Source organism: Daphnia magna, linkage group LG8, assembly GCF_020631705.1.
Source record: "Daphnia magna isolate NIES linkage group LG8, ASM2063170v1.1, whole genome shotgun sequence".
NCBI lineage: Eukaryota > Metazoa > Arthropoda > Branchiopoda > Diplostraca > Daphniidae > Daphnia > Daphnia magna.
This window is the reverse complement of record NC_059189.1, coordinates 10,842,932-10,859,788: the sequence shown is the minus strand read 5'-3', so window position 1 is coordinate 10,859,788 and position 16,857 is coordinate 10,842,932. Positions and strand designations below refer to the sequence as shown.

General features: G+C 38.4%; 4 protein-coding genes and 1 long non-coding RNA gene across 8 annotated transcripts; 1 reads left to right on the top strand and 4 right to left on the bottom strand.

The window, feature by feature from the left end:
• Nucleotides 1-853: 853 nt before the first annotated feature.
• On the bottom strand, nucleotides 854-3,495 carry LOC123475268 (chymotrypsin B-like). 2 transcript variants are annotated; one of them, XM_045177786.1, is made up of 9 exons: nucleotides 3,416-3,495; nucleotides 3,114-3,274; nucleotides 2,563-2,936; nucleotides 2,372-2,466; nucleotides 2,119-2,263; nucleotides 1,818-1,965; nucleotides 1,494-1,636; nucleotides 1,326-1,410; nucleotides 854-1,243 (listed from the first exon to the last, which is right to left on the bottom strand). In XM_045177786.1, the coding sequence occupies exons 2-9, from the start codon at nucleotides 3,223-3,225 to the stop codon at nucleotides 1,158-1,160; spliced, it is 1,188 nt and encodes a 395-aa protein (XP_045033721.1). In that variant the 5' UTR covers nucleotides 3,226-3,274; nucleotides 3,416-3,495; the 3' UTR covers nucleotides 854-1,157. The 2 variants fall into 2 exon arrangements, with proteins under 2 accessions (XP_045033721.1, XP_045033722.1); XM_045177787.1 differs by having other exon boundaries at nucleotides 3,114-3,298; nucleotides 3,416-3,489.
• Nucleotides 3,496-5,535: 2,040 nt separating this feature from the next.
• On the bottom strand, nucleotides 5,536-8,242 carry LOC116923860 (chymotrypsin B). 2 transcript variants are annotated; one of them, XM_045177784.1, is made up of 9 exons: nucleotides 8,091-8,242; nucleotides 7,806-7,931; nucleotides 7,257-7,630; nucleotides 7,064-7,158; nucleotides 6,811-6,955; nucleotides 6,508-6,655; nucleotides 6,211-6,356; nucleotides 6,043-6,124; nucleotides 5,536-5,934 (listed from the first exon to the last, which is right to left on the bottom strand). In XM_045177784.1, the coding sequence occupies exons 1-9, from the start codon at nucleotides 8,230-8,232 to the stop codon at nucleotides 5,849-5,851; spliced, it is 1,344 nt and encodes a 447-aa protein (XP_045033719.1). In that variant the 5' UTR covers nucleotides 8,233-8,242; the 3' UTR covers nucleotides 5,536-5,848. The 2 variants fall into 2 exon arrangements, with proteins under 2 accessions (XP_045033719.1, XP_045033720.1); XM_045177785.1 differs by having other exon boundaries at nucleotides 7,806-7,928.
• Nucleotides 8,243-9,513: 1,271 nt separating this feature from the next.
• On the bottom strand, nucleotides 9,514-12,195 carry LOC116923866 (chymotrypsinogen A-like). Its single transcript, XM_045177517.1, has 9 exons — nucleotides 12,078-12,195; nucleotides 11,806-11,953; nucleotides 11,275-11,657; nucleotides 11,075-11,169; nucleotides 10,792-10,936; nucleotides 10,445-10,601; nucleotides 10,102-10,244; nucleotides 9,938-10,016; nucleotides 9,514-9,798 (listed from the first exon to the last, which is right to left on the bottom strand). Exons 2-9 carry the CDS (start codon nucleotides 11,933-11,935, stop codon nucleotides 9,719-9,721), a joined length of 1,212 nt encoding a protein of 403 aa, XP_045033452.1. The 5' UTR covers nucleotides 11,936-11,953; nucleotides 12,078-12,195; the 3' UTR covers nucleotides 9,514-9,718.
• A 1,452-nt stretch (nucleotides 12,196-13,647) lies between these two features.
• On the bottom strand, nucleotides 13,648-14,267 carry LOC116923865 (trypsin-4-like). Its single transcript, XM_032930436.2, has 3 exons — nucleotides 14,091-14,267; nucleotides 13,926-14,004; nucleotides 13,648-13,817 (listed from the first exon to the last, which is right to left on the bottom strand). Exons 1-3 carry the CDS (start codon nucleotides 14,196-14,198, stop codon nucleotides 13,729-13,731), a joined length of 276 nt encoding a protein of 91 aa, XP_032786327.2. The 5' UTR covers nucleotides 14,199-14,267; the 3' UTR covers nucleotides 13,648-13,728.
• A 937-nt stretch (nucleotides 14,268-15,204) lies between these two features.
• On the top strand, nucleotides 15,205-16,174 carry LOC123475311. 2 transcript variants are annotated; one of them, XR_006650349.1, is made up of 4 exons: nucleotides 15,205-15,459; nucleotides 15,514-15,666; nucleotides 15,868-15,989; nucleotides 16,117-16,174. It is a non-coding gene; the product is annotated as an uncharacterized LOC123475311 (long non-coding RNA). The 2 variants fall into 2 exon arrangements; XR_006650348.1 differs by having other exon boundaries at nucleotides 15,206-15,459; nucleotides 16,094-16,154.
• The last annotated feature ends 683 nt before the right edge of the window (nucleotides 16,175-16,857 follow it).

The window sequence follows — 16,857 nt, the reverse complement described above, 5'->3', positions numbered from 1 at the left end:
AACGGCTGGGGTCTGTGGACCGGTTTCGTACAGCGTAGTTTTTGATGGCGTATCCTTTCCGAGTAGCAACGCCTGAAGCCAATCATCATAAGTGTCAAGTGATCGGAGCTTGTTTATTTGACTTGTTGAATAAACTCTTAATAATTGCCGACTTTGTTTTGTCAGACATGTTAGACTACTTCCAAAGTGGCGCTTATATAACGCAAACGTCCCTGGAAGCTAAATGGACGTTAACTTTGTCAAGGAATGAATTAAAAAACGAATTTTTATACCTTTTGCAAAATGATAAACATTTCATTTTGATGAACGTATAATATTACAGTATTACAAAAACAACGCGTGAAAAAACGTTTTAGAACAGGTGATGGTGGATATGGAAATATTGTAAAGTGTCAGGAAGCCTATACCCGAAATCAATTCACAGAAAGCCTGCAGCCAAAAATGGCAAAAGTGGGAAGGCTATATAGCCTTTACTGTTTTTCCAATTTGTTTTTTGAAATTGAGCGAGGATTTTGAATTTCAGGTAAGATTTGGTGTGAGAAAATCGGTTTCAAACTTGTAAGCCCGTTTTCACTAGCACTGGGCCCCGCGTTGCTTGGGTCGGTGGTCGACCCAATTTGTGTGGGTTGTTTTGATTGTGCGCTGCGGGTATTTTGGTGCACCGTTTTTCTGCCCGATCAAGATCATTCAACTATTTCGTTAGTAGCCTATACACGCTATAGATGCCCTTCATAGTCATCCATGGCCATTTTTTAAAATAACGATGATGTGGACAATCCAATGTGCCACACCTAATACAACCAATAAGAAATTTGTTAAAAAGAAAATCAAATGAATAATCATCAGTTAAATGTTTTGATTTTCAATTTTTTTATTCAGATCTAAATTTTTTTTTTTTTAAATTTAGAAAGCTATAAGCCGACAGAAGATAGTTGCAGAACAACAAAAGAAACTTGCTACTTTTTGCTTCAAATAAAATCAGCAATTGAATTTTTAAATAGAAACCGAGAAAATCATGAAGGATAAAGGCACAAAACTTAGCGATCTTTTTCGAATCTCAGAGTTATGCACTTTTCCAAACAGGTTTGCCATTTCGCCGTGTGTCGTGTCATATGTAGCCTTTGGAACGCGTGACGATGTGTAAATAATCACGCCCATCAATCCCTCATGTTTCCGTTAATCCATCCTCTTAGCCAATTTACCCTTGTGGAAACAGATGCAGGGAAATCAGGATCCCTGCATACTACATACAAAAACGTATCACGAATAAAAGATCGGAAAAAAACAACACGTATATAAAAACGGCAATAACGAAATTTGCATACCAAACGGTCCAAAACTGGCGATGCCGACTTGGTGCCATGCACCGCCCGGCTCAGATTGCACAACGAGCGGACCACCGCTGTCACCCTTTAAATAAAGGTATAGAACGAATTTCCGCTTGTTTAGTTGATTGTAAATAGACTATTTCAAAATTAATCGACGCTTCATACTTGGCATGTACTGGATTGAGCAGCACTGACACACAGCATGTGGTTGACAATATTGACAGTACTTGGCATGTTCTGCCTGCACTCGCCGTTCGATATGATCGGAACTTCAGATTGCATTAGCTTTTGCGAACCAACAATGACATCTATGTGAATCAAATCAAAACATTAAGCTGATACATAAATAACAGCCATTTTGGTTTTATTGTTAGAGTAAATTGAATTGGTTATTTGAAAGTGAGTTGGTTGAGATCACGCGTTGTTGGCAATGTGTTCATATAAATATGGACACATTGCCAACCATACGCCCATGCGTATAGCCTTTACTGAGTATTGTCCTTCCCCATCCCATTACGGAGGCTTTTTTTCCGGTGTAGAGGTCGAGTTCACCACTTGCAGGTGCCAAGCAGACGGGCGAAATGGCTTTCGAGTAAGTGACGGGCGAGTCCATCGTTATAATGGCAATATTGAAGCCCTACAAATTGACAAAAGAAAAAAGAAAATTCAGACGAGAACACAATGCCTTGAAAAAAAGGCAAAAAAACGACTTAAAAGAAGTCGCGTCTATCTACATCTTTCAACTCATTTGAAGCATAAAATCGAGAAGAATATAGACATCGGAACTTACACTATTTCTGTTATTATATGCTTTATGAAGTGCAATGCGACTGATTCGTCTCGTCATTATCGCGTCATCCCCTTTCTGGTCACCGTCTCCACGGTCATGCATTCCAAGTTTCACAACATATTGCGACAATTGCAACATGGACATTCTATAACCAACAAATCAACCGAGAATAATATATCATTATAAATCATTTGGGAGCAACTGTTGATGAAGTGCATCAATAAACATATAATTAGACGCCGAAATCTATTACTGTTCAAAACAATGGGCTGCTGTCAGAATTTTTGTTTCAGAAATTAAAGATCCGCCGCAATTGACTAACCCACTGCCAGGTTTCATAAAACCTACCTATTATATACAAGAAATACATGAAGATCAAGCGGTTTGTAATTTTACATTCATTATCTTGTTGCTCATCATATAAAGCGCTACAAAAAAGCTTACTATGAAAGGCCAAGAATTCGGAGTAGCTTCCGTGCCACTGACAATCCGATTTTGATCCGGTCCAGCGCCACAAGGAATACTGTTCTGTTTGGTTTCTTGTTTGATTGTCTGGCCGGCCCTGATGGAACCGATTGCTGGAATAGCATAGCCTCCATCATACACGAAAGGATGGTGCAACCAGCTGTAAAAAATCGGACCTTGCTGCTGCGGATGCAGGCTGATGCTGTACGAATTCACTTCTGCGATCGGCTCGACGAACGGAATGTGTGAATTAGGAACGAGGCCACTATTCAGGAAATTTTTGATTGGCATAAAATCTGATTGGCTGAACGGGAAACTCTTTGCAAGAAAAGAGCCATCCGATGCCCGGTCGACTGTTAGAATTAAATCAATCAAAGAACAAAAATTTGTATTATAGACCCTATACATTATAGATAATTGTTGTTGTTGCAACATTAACATAAATTTATCAAACAATTTAACAATGACAAGAGAACATTTTTATTTAATAGTGAAATGGCATAAAAATATGTTTTTTTAAGTGATCATACTTTCGAAAACGATGGCGTCATTCGTCTGATAAACGTGGCCATGGACTTGGCCCAGTAAAGCGATGGCTGCCACGAAAACGGCTGCAAACTCATTGACTTTCATCATTCCCATGTATTCTTGAACTTCTTTTGCATCACATAGGCTACGTATATATTACGTGCTGTATATAATATTGGAATAAGTTCTGTCAAATATTTAATATAGCCTAATACTTGCTTTGCAACATGATACTTCAATTCTTTTTCTAACATAAAAATACACTAATAGCAAAATCTATTTAATTCGTGTTTTATAATATTACCGCAATTCACCACCGATGTTATGGAAGCGCTTCGGCGACGGAGACGTTTATCTTCAGGTGCTGAACGAGCTGATTCTGATTTTGTTTGCTGCGATAACGCGCCTTTTATTACGGCTAGCATACGGACGTTTGCGTCCCCACCCATTGCATGTGTTAAGTTCTTTTTTTAAAGATTTATTTCGCTCACTTTTGGAAACTCAAAAAGTTATTGAAAAAAAAATATACTTGTTTTGTATAACGACATTTTTGGTTTCATAACATTGACGATGTCACTAATATCAAATAAGGTATCCTAGTTGCTGTATTTCGCTGACCTTCATCACTGACTCTAAATGAATTAAAATTTGCATCAATAATATATTCTAAATAAGGTTTCAAGGCCATCGCCACCAAACAAGCGTTGTATTTAACTCGTTTCAAGTTATCTGCTTGGGGCGACGCCTTTTAGAATGAACTTATCAAATAAAAAGTATACGATGTTAACAATGCGTGTGTTTGTGTTGGTGAACTTACCGAAAACGATAGAATATTTAGTGCAATTTTAATACGCCATTTTTTTGCATCTTAACAGTTTACGTTCCGGAACCATGCAATATCATTCCCGTTTTTATAATTCGACAATTGACCAACTTTAGTGGCAAGGTCTATCATATATTCTGGGGGTTGTCAACTCGACAAAATATTCGTACACCCCAATATTTTTAGGCAAAAAATACGAAAAATACAAAAAAATATGAAATAAACATAAAAATATATTTAAAAACTATAAATCCGCGATAGGTTTACTTAATTTATTGAAATTCTCATTATGCGCGCAGTTATGATCCTAACGGAAATGGGTAAAATAGAAGAAGGGATACAAAAAATAAAAAAGTGTCTCAATGCATTCTCCCCTACACACGAAACTTCAAAAAAAAAAGGCCAGGAATTTGGAAGAGCATCCACTCCACTGAAAATACGTTGATGGGTAGACCTACCAGCTGGCCAAGCACCGCATTGTGCTGTACGGTTCTCGCTATTAGGAGGTGACTCTGGTTCAACACGCGCTTCACCGTACATCAACGGATGGTAATGTGGCCAGCTATAAGAACTCTGAACGTTTCTACTGTACTGATTGCTTTTTGTAGACGGGTCCATCATGGGGATGTGTGCCAGGTATCTTACAGCACAACAGCGTTCCACACAGCGTGAGACTCGTGCTGGGGGAATTCCCCCAAGATGGGAACAGGAAGAGCTTGCCAGAACTTGCCCGCGGGATGAAACGGCTGGGGTCTGTGGACCGGTTTCGTAGCGTTGTTTTTGATGGCGTAACCTTTCCTAGTAGGAACGCCTGAAGCCAATCATCATAAGTGTCAAGCGATCGGGGCTTGTTTATTTGACTTGTTGAATAAACTCTTAAGAAATGCTGACTTTGTTTTGTCAGACATGTGTCTAACATGTCTGCTACAGTGTCTACATACTTCTAAAGTGGCGCTAATATAACGCAAACAGTCCCTGGAAGCTAAATGGACGTTAACTTTGTCAAGGAATGAATTAAAAAACGAATTTTTATTCCTTTTGCAAAATGATAAACATTTCATTTTGATGAATGTATAATATAAAAAAATATTACAGAAACAACGCGTGAAAAAGCAGTTTTAGAACAGGTGGTGGTTATAGAAATATTGTCAAGCGTCAGGAAGCCTATATAATACCTGAAATCAATTCACAGAAAGTAATGCCTGCAGCCAAAAATGGCAAAAGTGTCCTGTTTTTAAAATTTGTTTTTTGAAATTGAGCGAGGATTTTGAATTTCAGGTAAAGTTTGCCGCGAGAAAATCGGTTTCAAAGTTATAATCCCGGTTACACTAGCACTGAGCCCCCCGCGTTGCTTGGGTCGCTGGTCGACCCAATTTGTGTGGGTTGTTTTGATTGTGCGCTGCGGGTATTTCGGTGCACCGTTTATCTGCCCGATCAAGATCATTCAACTAGTTCGTTAGTATTCTACACGGTATAGATGCCCTTCATAGTCATCCATGGCCATTTTTTAAAATAACGATGATGTGGACAATCCAATGTGCCACACCTAATACAACCAATAAGAAATTTGTTAGAAAGAAAATCAAATGAATAATCATCAGTTAAATGTTTTGAATTGCAATTTTTTTATTCAGATCTAAATTTGTTTTTTGAAAAATTTAGAAAGCTATAAGCCGAGACAGAAGATAGTTGCAGAACAACAAAAGAAACTTGCTACTTTTTGCTTCAAATAAAATCAGCAATTGAATTTTTAAATAGAAACCGAGAAAATCATGAAGGATAAAGGCACAAAACTTAGCGATCTTTTTCGAATCTCAGAGTTATGCACTTTTCCAAACAGGTTTGCCATTTCGCCGTGTGTCGTGTCATATGTAGCCTTTGGAACGCGTGACGATGTGTAAATAATCACGCCCATCAATCCCTCATGTTTCCGTTAATCCATCCTCTTAGCCAATTCACCCTCGTGAAAAAACTAACAGGGTGATCCGCATTATTGCATTCTACATAAAAAAACGTATCATGAATAAAAGATCGGAAAAAGCAATACGTATATAGCTAAATGTAACAAATTCGATTTTGTGAAAAGGGCAATAATGAAAGTTCCATACCATATCCCCAACTGACGATGCCGACTTGGGACCATGCACCGCCCGGCTCAGATTGCACAACTAGCGGACCACCACTGTCACCCTTTAAATAAAGGTAATATAGAACGAATTTTCGCTTGTTTAGTTGATTGTAAATACACTATTTCAAAATTAATCGACGCTTCATACTTGGCATGTACTGGAATCAGTGGTCCTGATACACAGCCAGTGGTTGAAAAAAATATTGACAGGTTGTACCATGTCCTGCTTGCACTCGTTGTTCGTTATGATCGGAACTTGAGCTTGCATTAGCTTTCGCGAACCAGCATTAGCCCCTAGGTGAATCAAATTAAAACATTACGCTGATACAGAAACAGCCGCTTTTTGTTTTTTTGGGTTAGAGTAAATTAAATTGGTTATTTGAAAATGAGTTGGTTGACAACACGCCTTATTGGCGATGTGTTCATCATACGTAATAGCCTATACCGGATTGTAGATCTCCCCATCCCATGACGGAGGCAGTTTCTCCTGCGTAGACGTCAGGTTCACCACTTGCAGGTGCCAAGCAGACGGGTGAAATGTCTTTTGAGTAAGTGACGGGCGAGTCCATTGTTATAATGCCGATATCGAATCCCTACAAATCGACCAAAGAAAAAAGAAAATTCAGACGAGAACACAATGCCTTGAAAAAAAGACAAAAAAACGACTTAGAAGAAGTCGCGTCTATCTACATGTTTCAACTGATTTCAAGCATAAATTCAAGAAGAATATATAGACATCGGAACTTACAAAATTTCTGTTATGATATGCTTTATGAAGTGCTATGCGACTGATTCTTCTCGTCATTATCGCGTCATCCCCTTGCTGACCACCGTCTCCAAGGTCATGCATTCCAAGTTTCACAACAATTTGCGACAACTGATACATGGACATTCTATAACCATCAAATCAACCGAGAATAATATATCATTATAAATAATTTGGAAGCAACTGTTGATGAAGTGCATCAATAAACATATAATTAGACGCCAAAATCTATTACTGTTCAAAACAATGGGCTGCTGTCAGAATTCTTGTTTCAGAAATTAAAGATCCGCCGCAACCGACTATCCCACTGCCAGGTCTCATAAAACCTACCTATTATATACAAGAAATACACGAAGATCAAGTGGTTTTTAATTTTACAATCATTCTATCTTGTTGCTCATCATATCAAGTGCTACAAAAAAGCTTACTATGAAAGGCCAAGAATTCTTCTCAGCTTCCGTGCCACTGATAATCTTATTTTGATTAGGTCCACGGCCACAAGTAATACTGCCCTGTTTGGTTTCTTGTTTGAGTGTCTGGTCTGCCCTGATGGAACCGATTGCCGGAGTAGCATAGACTCCACCATACACGAAAGGATGGTGCAACCAGTTGTAAAAAATCGGGCCTTGCTGCTGCGGATGCAGGCCGATGCTGTACGAATTCACTTCTGCGATCGGCTCGACGAACGGAATGTGTGAATTTGGAACTAGCCCGCCATTCAGGAAATTTTTGATTGGCATCAAATCTGATTGGCTAAGCGGGAAACTCTTTGCAAGAAAAGAGCCATCCGATGCCCGGTCGACTGTTAGAATTCAATCAATCGAAGAACAAAAAATTGTGTTAGACTAACTTAGATAATTGTTGTTGTTGCAGCAACATTAACAGAAATGTATAAAACAATTTAACAACGACACGATAAAATTTTTATTTAATATAGTTAAATGGCATAAAAATGTATTTAGTTAAAGTGATCATACTTTCGAAAACGATGGCGTCGTTCGTCTGATAAATGCGGCCATGGACTTGGCCCAGCAAGGCGATGGCTGCCACGAAAACGGCTGCAAACTCATTGACTTTCATCATTCCCATGTATTCTTGAACTTCTATTGCAGCACATATATACGTGTACATAATATTGGAACACGTTTTATCAAATATTTAATATATATAGCCTAATACTTGCTTTGCAACATTATACTTAAATTCTTTTTAAAACTTGAAAATATAGCGAAATTCATTTAATTTATGTTAAAGTTTTTTACCGTAATTCACCACCGATGTTTTCGAAGGGCTTCCACGACGGAGACGATTTTCTTCTGCTGCTAAACGAGCCGATTCTGATTTTTTTTGCTGCAATAACGCGCTTTTTATTAGGGTGATACGGACGTTTGCGTCCCCACCCATCGCATATATTAGGGACTCCTCTTTTTTATAGATTTTTTTTTCTCGTTCACGCATAAAAAAACTTATCAACCCCAAATGTTATTGATTACAAAAACTGGTTTCGCACGACGACAATTTTGGTTTCATAGCATTGTCACTACATGTTGTATCAAAGGTATGCTATAATATAGTTGTTATTGTAACATCGTTGACCTTCATCAGCGAACCTGAATCAATTACAATTCGCAGCATTGGCTGTATAGTCCAAATAAGGGTTCAATGTCACCGCCACCAAGACAAACGTTGCATTTTTATTCTCATTTCTGCTATCTGTTAGGGGCGTCGCCTTTTCGAATTAACTTACCAAATAAATACGCATGTGTGTGCTGTGTGTGGTGCTGGTGAACTTATACGGAAAAAAATTTAATCTTGAGTGCAATTATGCCAATTTTTTACATCTTTATATACCTTCCAGCTACTAGTTCCGGCTGCTAGTTTATACCTTCCAGAACCTTTCAATCCTGCTGCCTGTTTTTCAAATTAGATAGTCTATACTGATCAACTTTAGTAGCCAAGCAAGGTCTCTCATATAGTAGAACTACAAAAACTAATTCATCGGTACGTTCTTCACGACTGTCCTTCAAAATTCCATTATAGATTAGAAAGTTCAGTCACCGATCGGCGATCGCCTTCTTTGTCAATAACGATGGACGATAATTCCGTGTGCCACACACACATCATCAGTTTTCTGAATCCAATGTGATTCTACTAAATAGCTAATCTAATCAATCTTCCTGCTGCTTTCAGTTGAGGACAAATCAGTTCAAAAAACAGACTGGCAGAGTTGTTGTCGATGGAACTCTCCTATATTAACAACATTTAGTTCAAGGAACCTGCATTAGATATAGGTGACAAACCATTTCCCATTAATAAAGGCACCATCCACTTTGAATTTATATAGCCTATATAGTTGATCATTATCAGATATCCGAATTGATAAAGGGGTTGCGATAAAACCTCCTTTGATTCTGTTTTATTAAAAAAAAAAGTTTTCAATAGTGGAAAACTATAACATTTCATTCGAAATCAGCAGCGTTTATTTTTGTATTACAGCAGCAGGTTCGGTTCTATCGAATTCCAAGTCAATCATTTTAAGCTCAACTTTTTGTGAACAAGTCGGGCTTCGCAATGGCGAAAACAGAAAAAAAATGATAGAAAATAAATGAAATGGTAGTTTCACCAGCTTCATCAGTATTTTTTAAATTTTAATTTCATTCAGGACTATAAGAAAAGAATTGTATAAGTGAAATGTGTATTTTAACACGTTTTCTTTAAGAAAGATTTTTCTAATACCATAATAGTATATTCTGCATGTTTTCAGAAGAACGACAGAATACATTTAAAACATCATGGTTTCGGCTGTCATAAATAAGCGCCTTTGAAAGAAACATTCCCATTTCCCGGAATCTTTCGATCTATATGCGCGATCGTTCGCATCGAATCGATTCTACATATATTTTTTAACCCAGCTCACTAGTCGTGGTACGTACGTATAAACGCCTGCAGGAAATGCTTCATTCGCGCATCCTGTAGAGATGAAAAATATTCTCATTCATGAATCTGTCACAAATTTAATCTGATATATACACGTGTAAGAATGATGTCGATCATTTATAGCGTGTTTTATATCCTCTAATAACAATAAATAAGAAAAAGAATGTCATACCTCTTCCCCAACTAACGATGCCGACTTGGTAATAAGAACCGTCGTCAAATTTGATGACTAGCGGACCGCCACTGTCTCCCTTTGAGTTATACATAACGAAATTTCATTGGCGATATATGATTCATTACATTTCAATTTGAAAAATGACTCTAAAGATTTAATACCTGGCATGAATCGGATGTACGAGAAGAAGCACACACCATATGGTCAGTAATTTGGCTAGGTTGGCTGTAGATTTTCTTGCATTCGTCGTTCGTTATGACTGGAACGATGGCTTGTCTTAATTTAGACGTACCCGTATTGGCACCTGGTTATACCGCAATCAAACCAATAACGTATAAAACTATATATATTATATATATGACAAAATATGGACGCTTCTCAACGATTGAGATAAAAATAATTATAGTTTTATATAGAGCTATATCTTTTTACTTAGCTATATTCCTATATTTGAAAGATTTATTGCTTTAATTTCTTATATTAGCAATTTCTTTGTTTACATACCGGATCTGACATCACCCCATCCCATGATGAAGGAATCCTTTCCGGCGTATTCATCGACGTTGGCACTTTCTGGCGGCAAACAGGCGGGCGAGATGGCCTCTGAGTAGGTGACGGCGGTGAATTGTGACTCCATTGTCACAACAGCGACATCGTAGTTCTATAAAAATAAAAAATAGAAAAAAGAATAAAAGAAAGAATCGGTCACTTGTGCTCGGACCTTGTTGCGACCAATCATAAATTGGAATGCAACTTTTACGGAAAAAAAAAATAATAATAATGGGTTCCTTGTTTCAACTTGTTTGCATCCATTCTTACATATATGCAATAAGAAACAACGCGGCACTTACAAATTTTCCTCCATTATATTCTCTATGAATTGTCACGCTTTTGATTCTCATCGTCCTTTGCGCATCGTCCGGTACTCCCGCACTGTTGCCCGTGTAGTGCATGCCCAGTTTCACAACTTTCTGTGACAATTGATTCAGCGACATCCTGTACACATATAAGCAAACGGAGATCAATCATCCCCAAAAAAGATTAATAGCTATAAGTAAATTTAGAGGCAGCATTGATTAAATGCATGAATTGAAAGTATTAACTATAATATAGACGCCATATAATATATCTTACTGTACAAAACAATGGGCCGCTGTCAGAACTTTAGTTTCCGAAATTAAAGATCCGCCACAATCGACTACGCCACTGCCTTGCGTCATGAAGCCCACCTGTATATATCATCAATTCACTAAGATCATCAGCGCTTAATATATACAGCAGTCAATGTCTTTGGTGGACATTTTTATAGGTGATGTAGTACACGCAAAACTTACGACAAAAGGCCACGAATTGGCAACAGCTTCCTGGCCATTGACGATGCGGTTGGTATTGGGTCCAACGCCACAAGGAATACTCCCCTGTTTGGATTGGCGATTGAATGTTTGCTGATCGTTGCTCGAATTTCTCGTCGGGGCAGCAGCAGCACGGGCATACACGAACGGGTAATAAGGCAGCCAGTTGTACAAATTCAGCTCTTGTTGCGGATGCAGGCCCAGCATGGTGTAATACGAATGAACATTTTTGGTTGAACCGACCAGCAGAGGGATTTGTGATAAAGGGATACGGCCGCCATCCAGGAAAAATTTGATTGGCAAAAAATCCGATTGGCTTTTTGGGAAAAACTGAGGAGTAAAGGAGCCATCTGCCGCTCGATCGACTGTGGATTTGTTAAGTTAACATTTAAAAATTGGCTAAAGTCTAGGCTAGGCTACTTTGAATAATCTGATTCGTTATATTTCTGTTGGACTTTATGCTGTATAGAAATGACCATTTTCAACAGAATTCAAAATATTATTTATATTTACTTTCGAAAACAAAGGCGTCGCTCGTACGATAAATGAGGCCGTTAGCCGGGCACGTGATGCTAACAAGAATGACAGCAGCTGCCACGAAAACGGCTGCGAAATCACATATTTTTTGAATTCCCATTCCCATCCCTTTGACTTGATACACCTATATTTACATAATATAATGTAGACGATCAATGAATTTTATTGTACATTTCATCACTGCAAGACATTAAAACAGACTCATCATTTTTTATCTTGCTAATATATTATATAAACAATTAACTTACCCCGGTGGTTGATGTTGAAACTCTGCTAGTGAGAGAGTAAGACGCTTCTGCGATGCCTTCTATTTATCAGGGCACTGCAGACGTTTGCATTATTTTGTTGCAAGTTGCAGCATTTCATTTTCGTGGCGATCATTGTCTCTTTTTGCCCTTCTGATGAATAAATCAGAACCACCCAACGCCATAAATGTTATATATTGAGAAGAAGAGAAGCTGTTGCGAAGCGACTGATTTGGTTTTGGTGAGAGTAATACCGGTAATTTCATTTCATAAAAGGTATTATTCAAGTGGAATGTTCAGTGTTTGATTAACCTTATCCTATTGGAATCTCGTTAGACTTGTATTCACTTACACACACGTGATCCGAATTTGGTCTTTTGACAAAACTGAGTTGGCAATTTGACAAAAACGAATACGTCTGTTATCAATCGCAGTTCAAAAAATTCAAAAGACAGGATTCAACCAACAGTTCCTTAAATTTGCTTATATGTACAACAATGCGTTGCCACCCTTGTTTATAATTATAAATCAACTATCGTCCTCGTAACCTTCACCATCAACTTGTGCCTTCAGGTGAGGTAAAAATGAGTTGCCATGCAAGTCAGGAATCACAACTGAATATATGAGATATATTATGGCGAAGAAAACATATACGCCATAGAAGGACATATTCAATGACTATGTACAGCTTTATTATTCACTTGTGCACTCTCGTAAAATATATTCAATTATTCTTCTATATGTTCAAGTTCATCGCTTGCAATTTCTATACCTTCTTCCCAATTTTTCTAATCTCAAAAAAAAGGAGGGAAACCCCCTACTTGTTTGTCAACCATGACGTGACGTGGATTTTATCGCCAAACGTAAAAGTCGCCAAAAATCGAAACCCGAATAGACAATGGAAGAACTGGTTTAATAGACCATTGCTATTATAACCTTTAAAACCTAAACGTCTGATTTTTGTCCTTTGTTTTTGAATTCCCCAAACTGGACACTGGTTTGGTACATATTAGGACTGTTCTAACTATCTGGTGTTGGGGTCTTTGTGTACCTTCAGGTTCTATTAAAGAAATTGACATCAGACATGCACTCGCTCGTTTCATCGTAACTGAAACGTATACAGCCACCCGTGAAAGTTTCTTTAGCAGGCAAATGGGTCTATATCCTTCTATTTCTTTTTGATGGAGGGGATAGTATGGTGCATACCGTACCCCCTTTATGCTATACCAATTTCTCTTTCTTTGCAACCCGCAGAAAAGGTGCAACATTAAAAGTGGGAAAATTGACAGAAACGTAGAGGAAGAGAAGAATAGAAAGAAAGCGAGGGTATGGTAGGCACCATAGTATCCCTTCCGTCCAAACGAAATAAAAGGATATAGACCCATTTGCCTGCTAAAGAAACTTGCACGTAGGACTGTATATATAAATCTTGGCCTGATTTGGAATATTGGTCCACAGATTGATGGTCTTTTTTTTTAGCCTATTTAAATTTCCAACTCAGTCGACCGTTATGCGTTTGAAACTGTGGTGCGAAACATTATATACGATTTCAAATTATAGAAATAAGCGCTTGTCAAAGAAAAATAATAATACATTTTCCACTAACCGAATCGTGTATATAGAATATATAAACTTTGTATATAAAATATGCAAATCACTTCTGCCCCATATATTTGTTAATCCACCTCGATAGCCCTGGTACGTTCGCGTACACACCTGCAGGATATTCTGGATCCGCGCATCCTACACACCAAAAATGTCATGAATAAATCTCACCAAAATTTAATTTCGTAATTAACAAAGTCGATCATTTAACGTGTTTTAATTAAGAAAAATGTTCAAATATATTACCGTATCCCCAACTAACGATGCCGACTTGGGTCCAAGAACCGTCGTCAGATTGCACGACGAGCGGACCACCACTGTCGCCCTGTACACGGAAATTCATCAACATTTTCGTTTGCATGATTCATTAATTCGATCTCAAAACCGGACTCTATAATGATTTTTACGTACTTGGCACGAATCCGATTGGCTAGCAGAAGCACACAGCATATTGCTAGTAATTTCGTTAGGTTGGCTGTAGATTTGCGTGCATTCGTCTTTCGTTATGATCGGAACCATAGCCTGCCTTAATTTAGACGGATACAAGCCGGTACCTGTGTTAAATCAAACCAACACAAAATTATGATTTAATAAAAAATTTGCTGTTTCTTGTGACTGGGCTGTGGCCCGGACCAAATGGAACGGGTTTTTCTTAAAGGGTAAAAATTAACGGGTTTTTTTCTTTAAAGAGCGCGTTTTCTGCGAATGGTGGCCAATTTACAAAACGATTTTTTTACAATGAGCTAGAACTTGAAGTAGGAAAGCATAGCATTTTAGCTTAATCTTCAGTAGTTCAAAACTATACGTGATTTTGTTTGGCATAGAATTTCCCGATAGGGATTCTATCAAAACTCGCATTTCCCAACCCCCTGATACAGGCACCCTTACCTTTCTACAACGACCGGTGGATCGACCGACACTTTTTCTGAGACTTTACCCCAGAGATGGCGCTGATGGCGCGGCGATTTCAGGGGTGTCCGCACTAATCTTTCGTTCGTTTTTTTTTTTAGATGCTGTGCCGCTGAGATTGGTCTCCATTTGTAGAGGAAATAACGCAGCAGCTCCCGGTCGAGTCCCCGTTTTTATCGGCTGAACGACGAAGGAGTGTGGAGCAGTTTAGTCAGCCAACTCGAGTCGATTTCAGGGTCTCGTACGTATCCTTTATACGTTTTCTTATTTTAGATGCTGCGTCGCAAAACTTGACGTCGTGTTGTAGAGGAGATAACGCGGAGATTAACGAAGGGGTCCTGTCAATTATCGGCTCAACAATAAAGGAATGCGGAGCAATCTAAGAGCGACTCGACATTTCTGGAGATTTTTTTCAGAGAGATGGCGCGTCGGTCATGAAGATAGGGAAAAATCAGGCCGCGAAGTTATTTTTCAAGGCGAGGCTTTGTGCGTCGCCCGGCAACGGACAGGTTTTTTCACAGGCCGTGTGAGCTCCATTGTTTCGATCATGGTCGTCAGTGTAAATAAAGGGGCAACTACGGAACGCCGTTTGATCCACTTTTTAATAGTTGTCCGTTTATTTAGCAAATAAATAAACAACTTGTACTGCCATGTAGCGATTTCGATAGACGACGCCTTCAAGGGAGGAGGAGTCTACAACATATTGAATTTATCGATCGATTGTTAGGCCGATTTCGATCAGCATTGTATAGTTAATGAATGACAACTTGACGAGATCTTGACACGCACGTTGGAAGTGTACGCGTGTTTGCACCTCGATGAGCGTTGCACAATAACAAAGCTCCGTTGGTGAGCGTATTGATTAATAAAGGTATTTAAGGCATTATCCAATTAGTCATGCCATAATGTCTCACTTTGTTGGCAGCTAGGTGAAGTCCTTGAGTGCCTCAAGGACTTTGTTTTGTTTTAGCAGTATTTTTTCCTTCAACAATTAATCTTGCATCTCCAACCGTGGAATGAGTTACATGTGACTCGAGACAAACAAACAGTGCAATTGCAACAATATAATTAGTCAGCGGTAAACAACACATTCTATCTGAGAATAGTTTAGACTTTTTGAGCGTATCTTTTGTTTATCACATGTTGCATTTTAATTACTGTTATTTTTAAATTTATATCCATGGTTTTTCTTCGACTAGATATAAATTTACCATATCTTCATGCCAACCACAAGGATTCTGCTTTTGCACACACCTTCATTATTAATGTGTTTCTTCAGGTATGGTCACTATCAGCAGCTTTACACACAGTGTGCATCGTGAATACATCAATCCCAGAGAAAACATTCCAATGGAAAATATTGAGAATTTCTGCCCTTCTATCCTGAACTAAACAATGCTGGTTTGTATAAATAGGCATAAAAAAACCTATCAACAGTATTTTTAGTTTGCAGTTTGCTTTAACATACAACTCTATGGCATGTTGATATTGTCGCGGGTGAAAAGGGAGATTGGTTATCTCTTCACAGAGATGAGTCATCCGCTCCTTGGACAACGCTGCGATCGTGGTGAAGAAATTATCGGGAGAAGTCCGCTCTAAGAAAGATACGCAGATATGCAGTCCGGAAGGGGAGTAATTCGCGCGACGGTATAAAACGCTGCCCCGAATCTGCGTTAGATGAGTCTCCATCGGGTGAGCTCCCGGAGCTGGGCTCCGTAAGAGGAGTTCCCTGGTTTCCCAAGAGGTCTTCAGACGCTTCTCCAACTTTTGGTAATGGTTATCCCTTTTGTTTGAGTTAAACCATTGTTTAGAATTGATGTCATCACTTGTTGTATTCGTTTGTTCTTGTCCAAATACAACTCGTGTGACAATAAATTAGCTAAATTTTTATTATTTATAGTATTAGACGGTAAAAAAAATTCTTCTCTCGGAAGTTTATGACTTTGGACTTGCTTGAGATAACCCTTGAGCCAAGAAGCTTTTCCTGCTTTGTGTGGACAGGAATATTAGAGGCATTGATGTCTGAAACCAACAAGTGTCTTGCAAAGAAAGTAAAAAGAAACATTGATGTTGGTCATCCTCTGAGTGATGCTGAAGCCTGGTAAGAAGAAAGAAGAGTATGAGTATAAGTGAGTGGTAAAATACATGATTTAGATTCAGAATTGAATGAAAATCACGGAAATCAGGTTTATTTTTCTATTGGTCTTATAGTTTTTCATTTACATTTTAAAAACCACAAATGAAGTTGGTGCGCTAACAGAACTGTTTT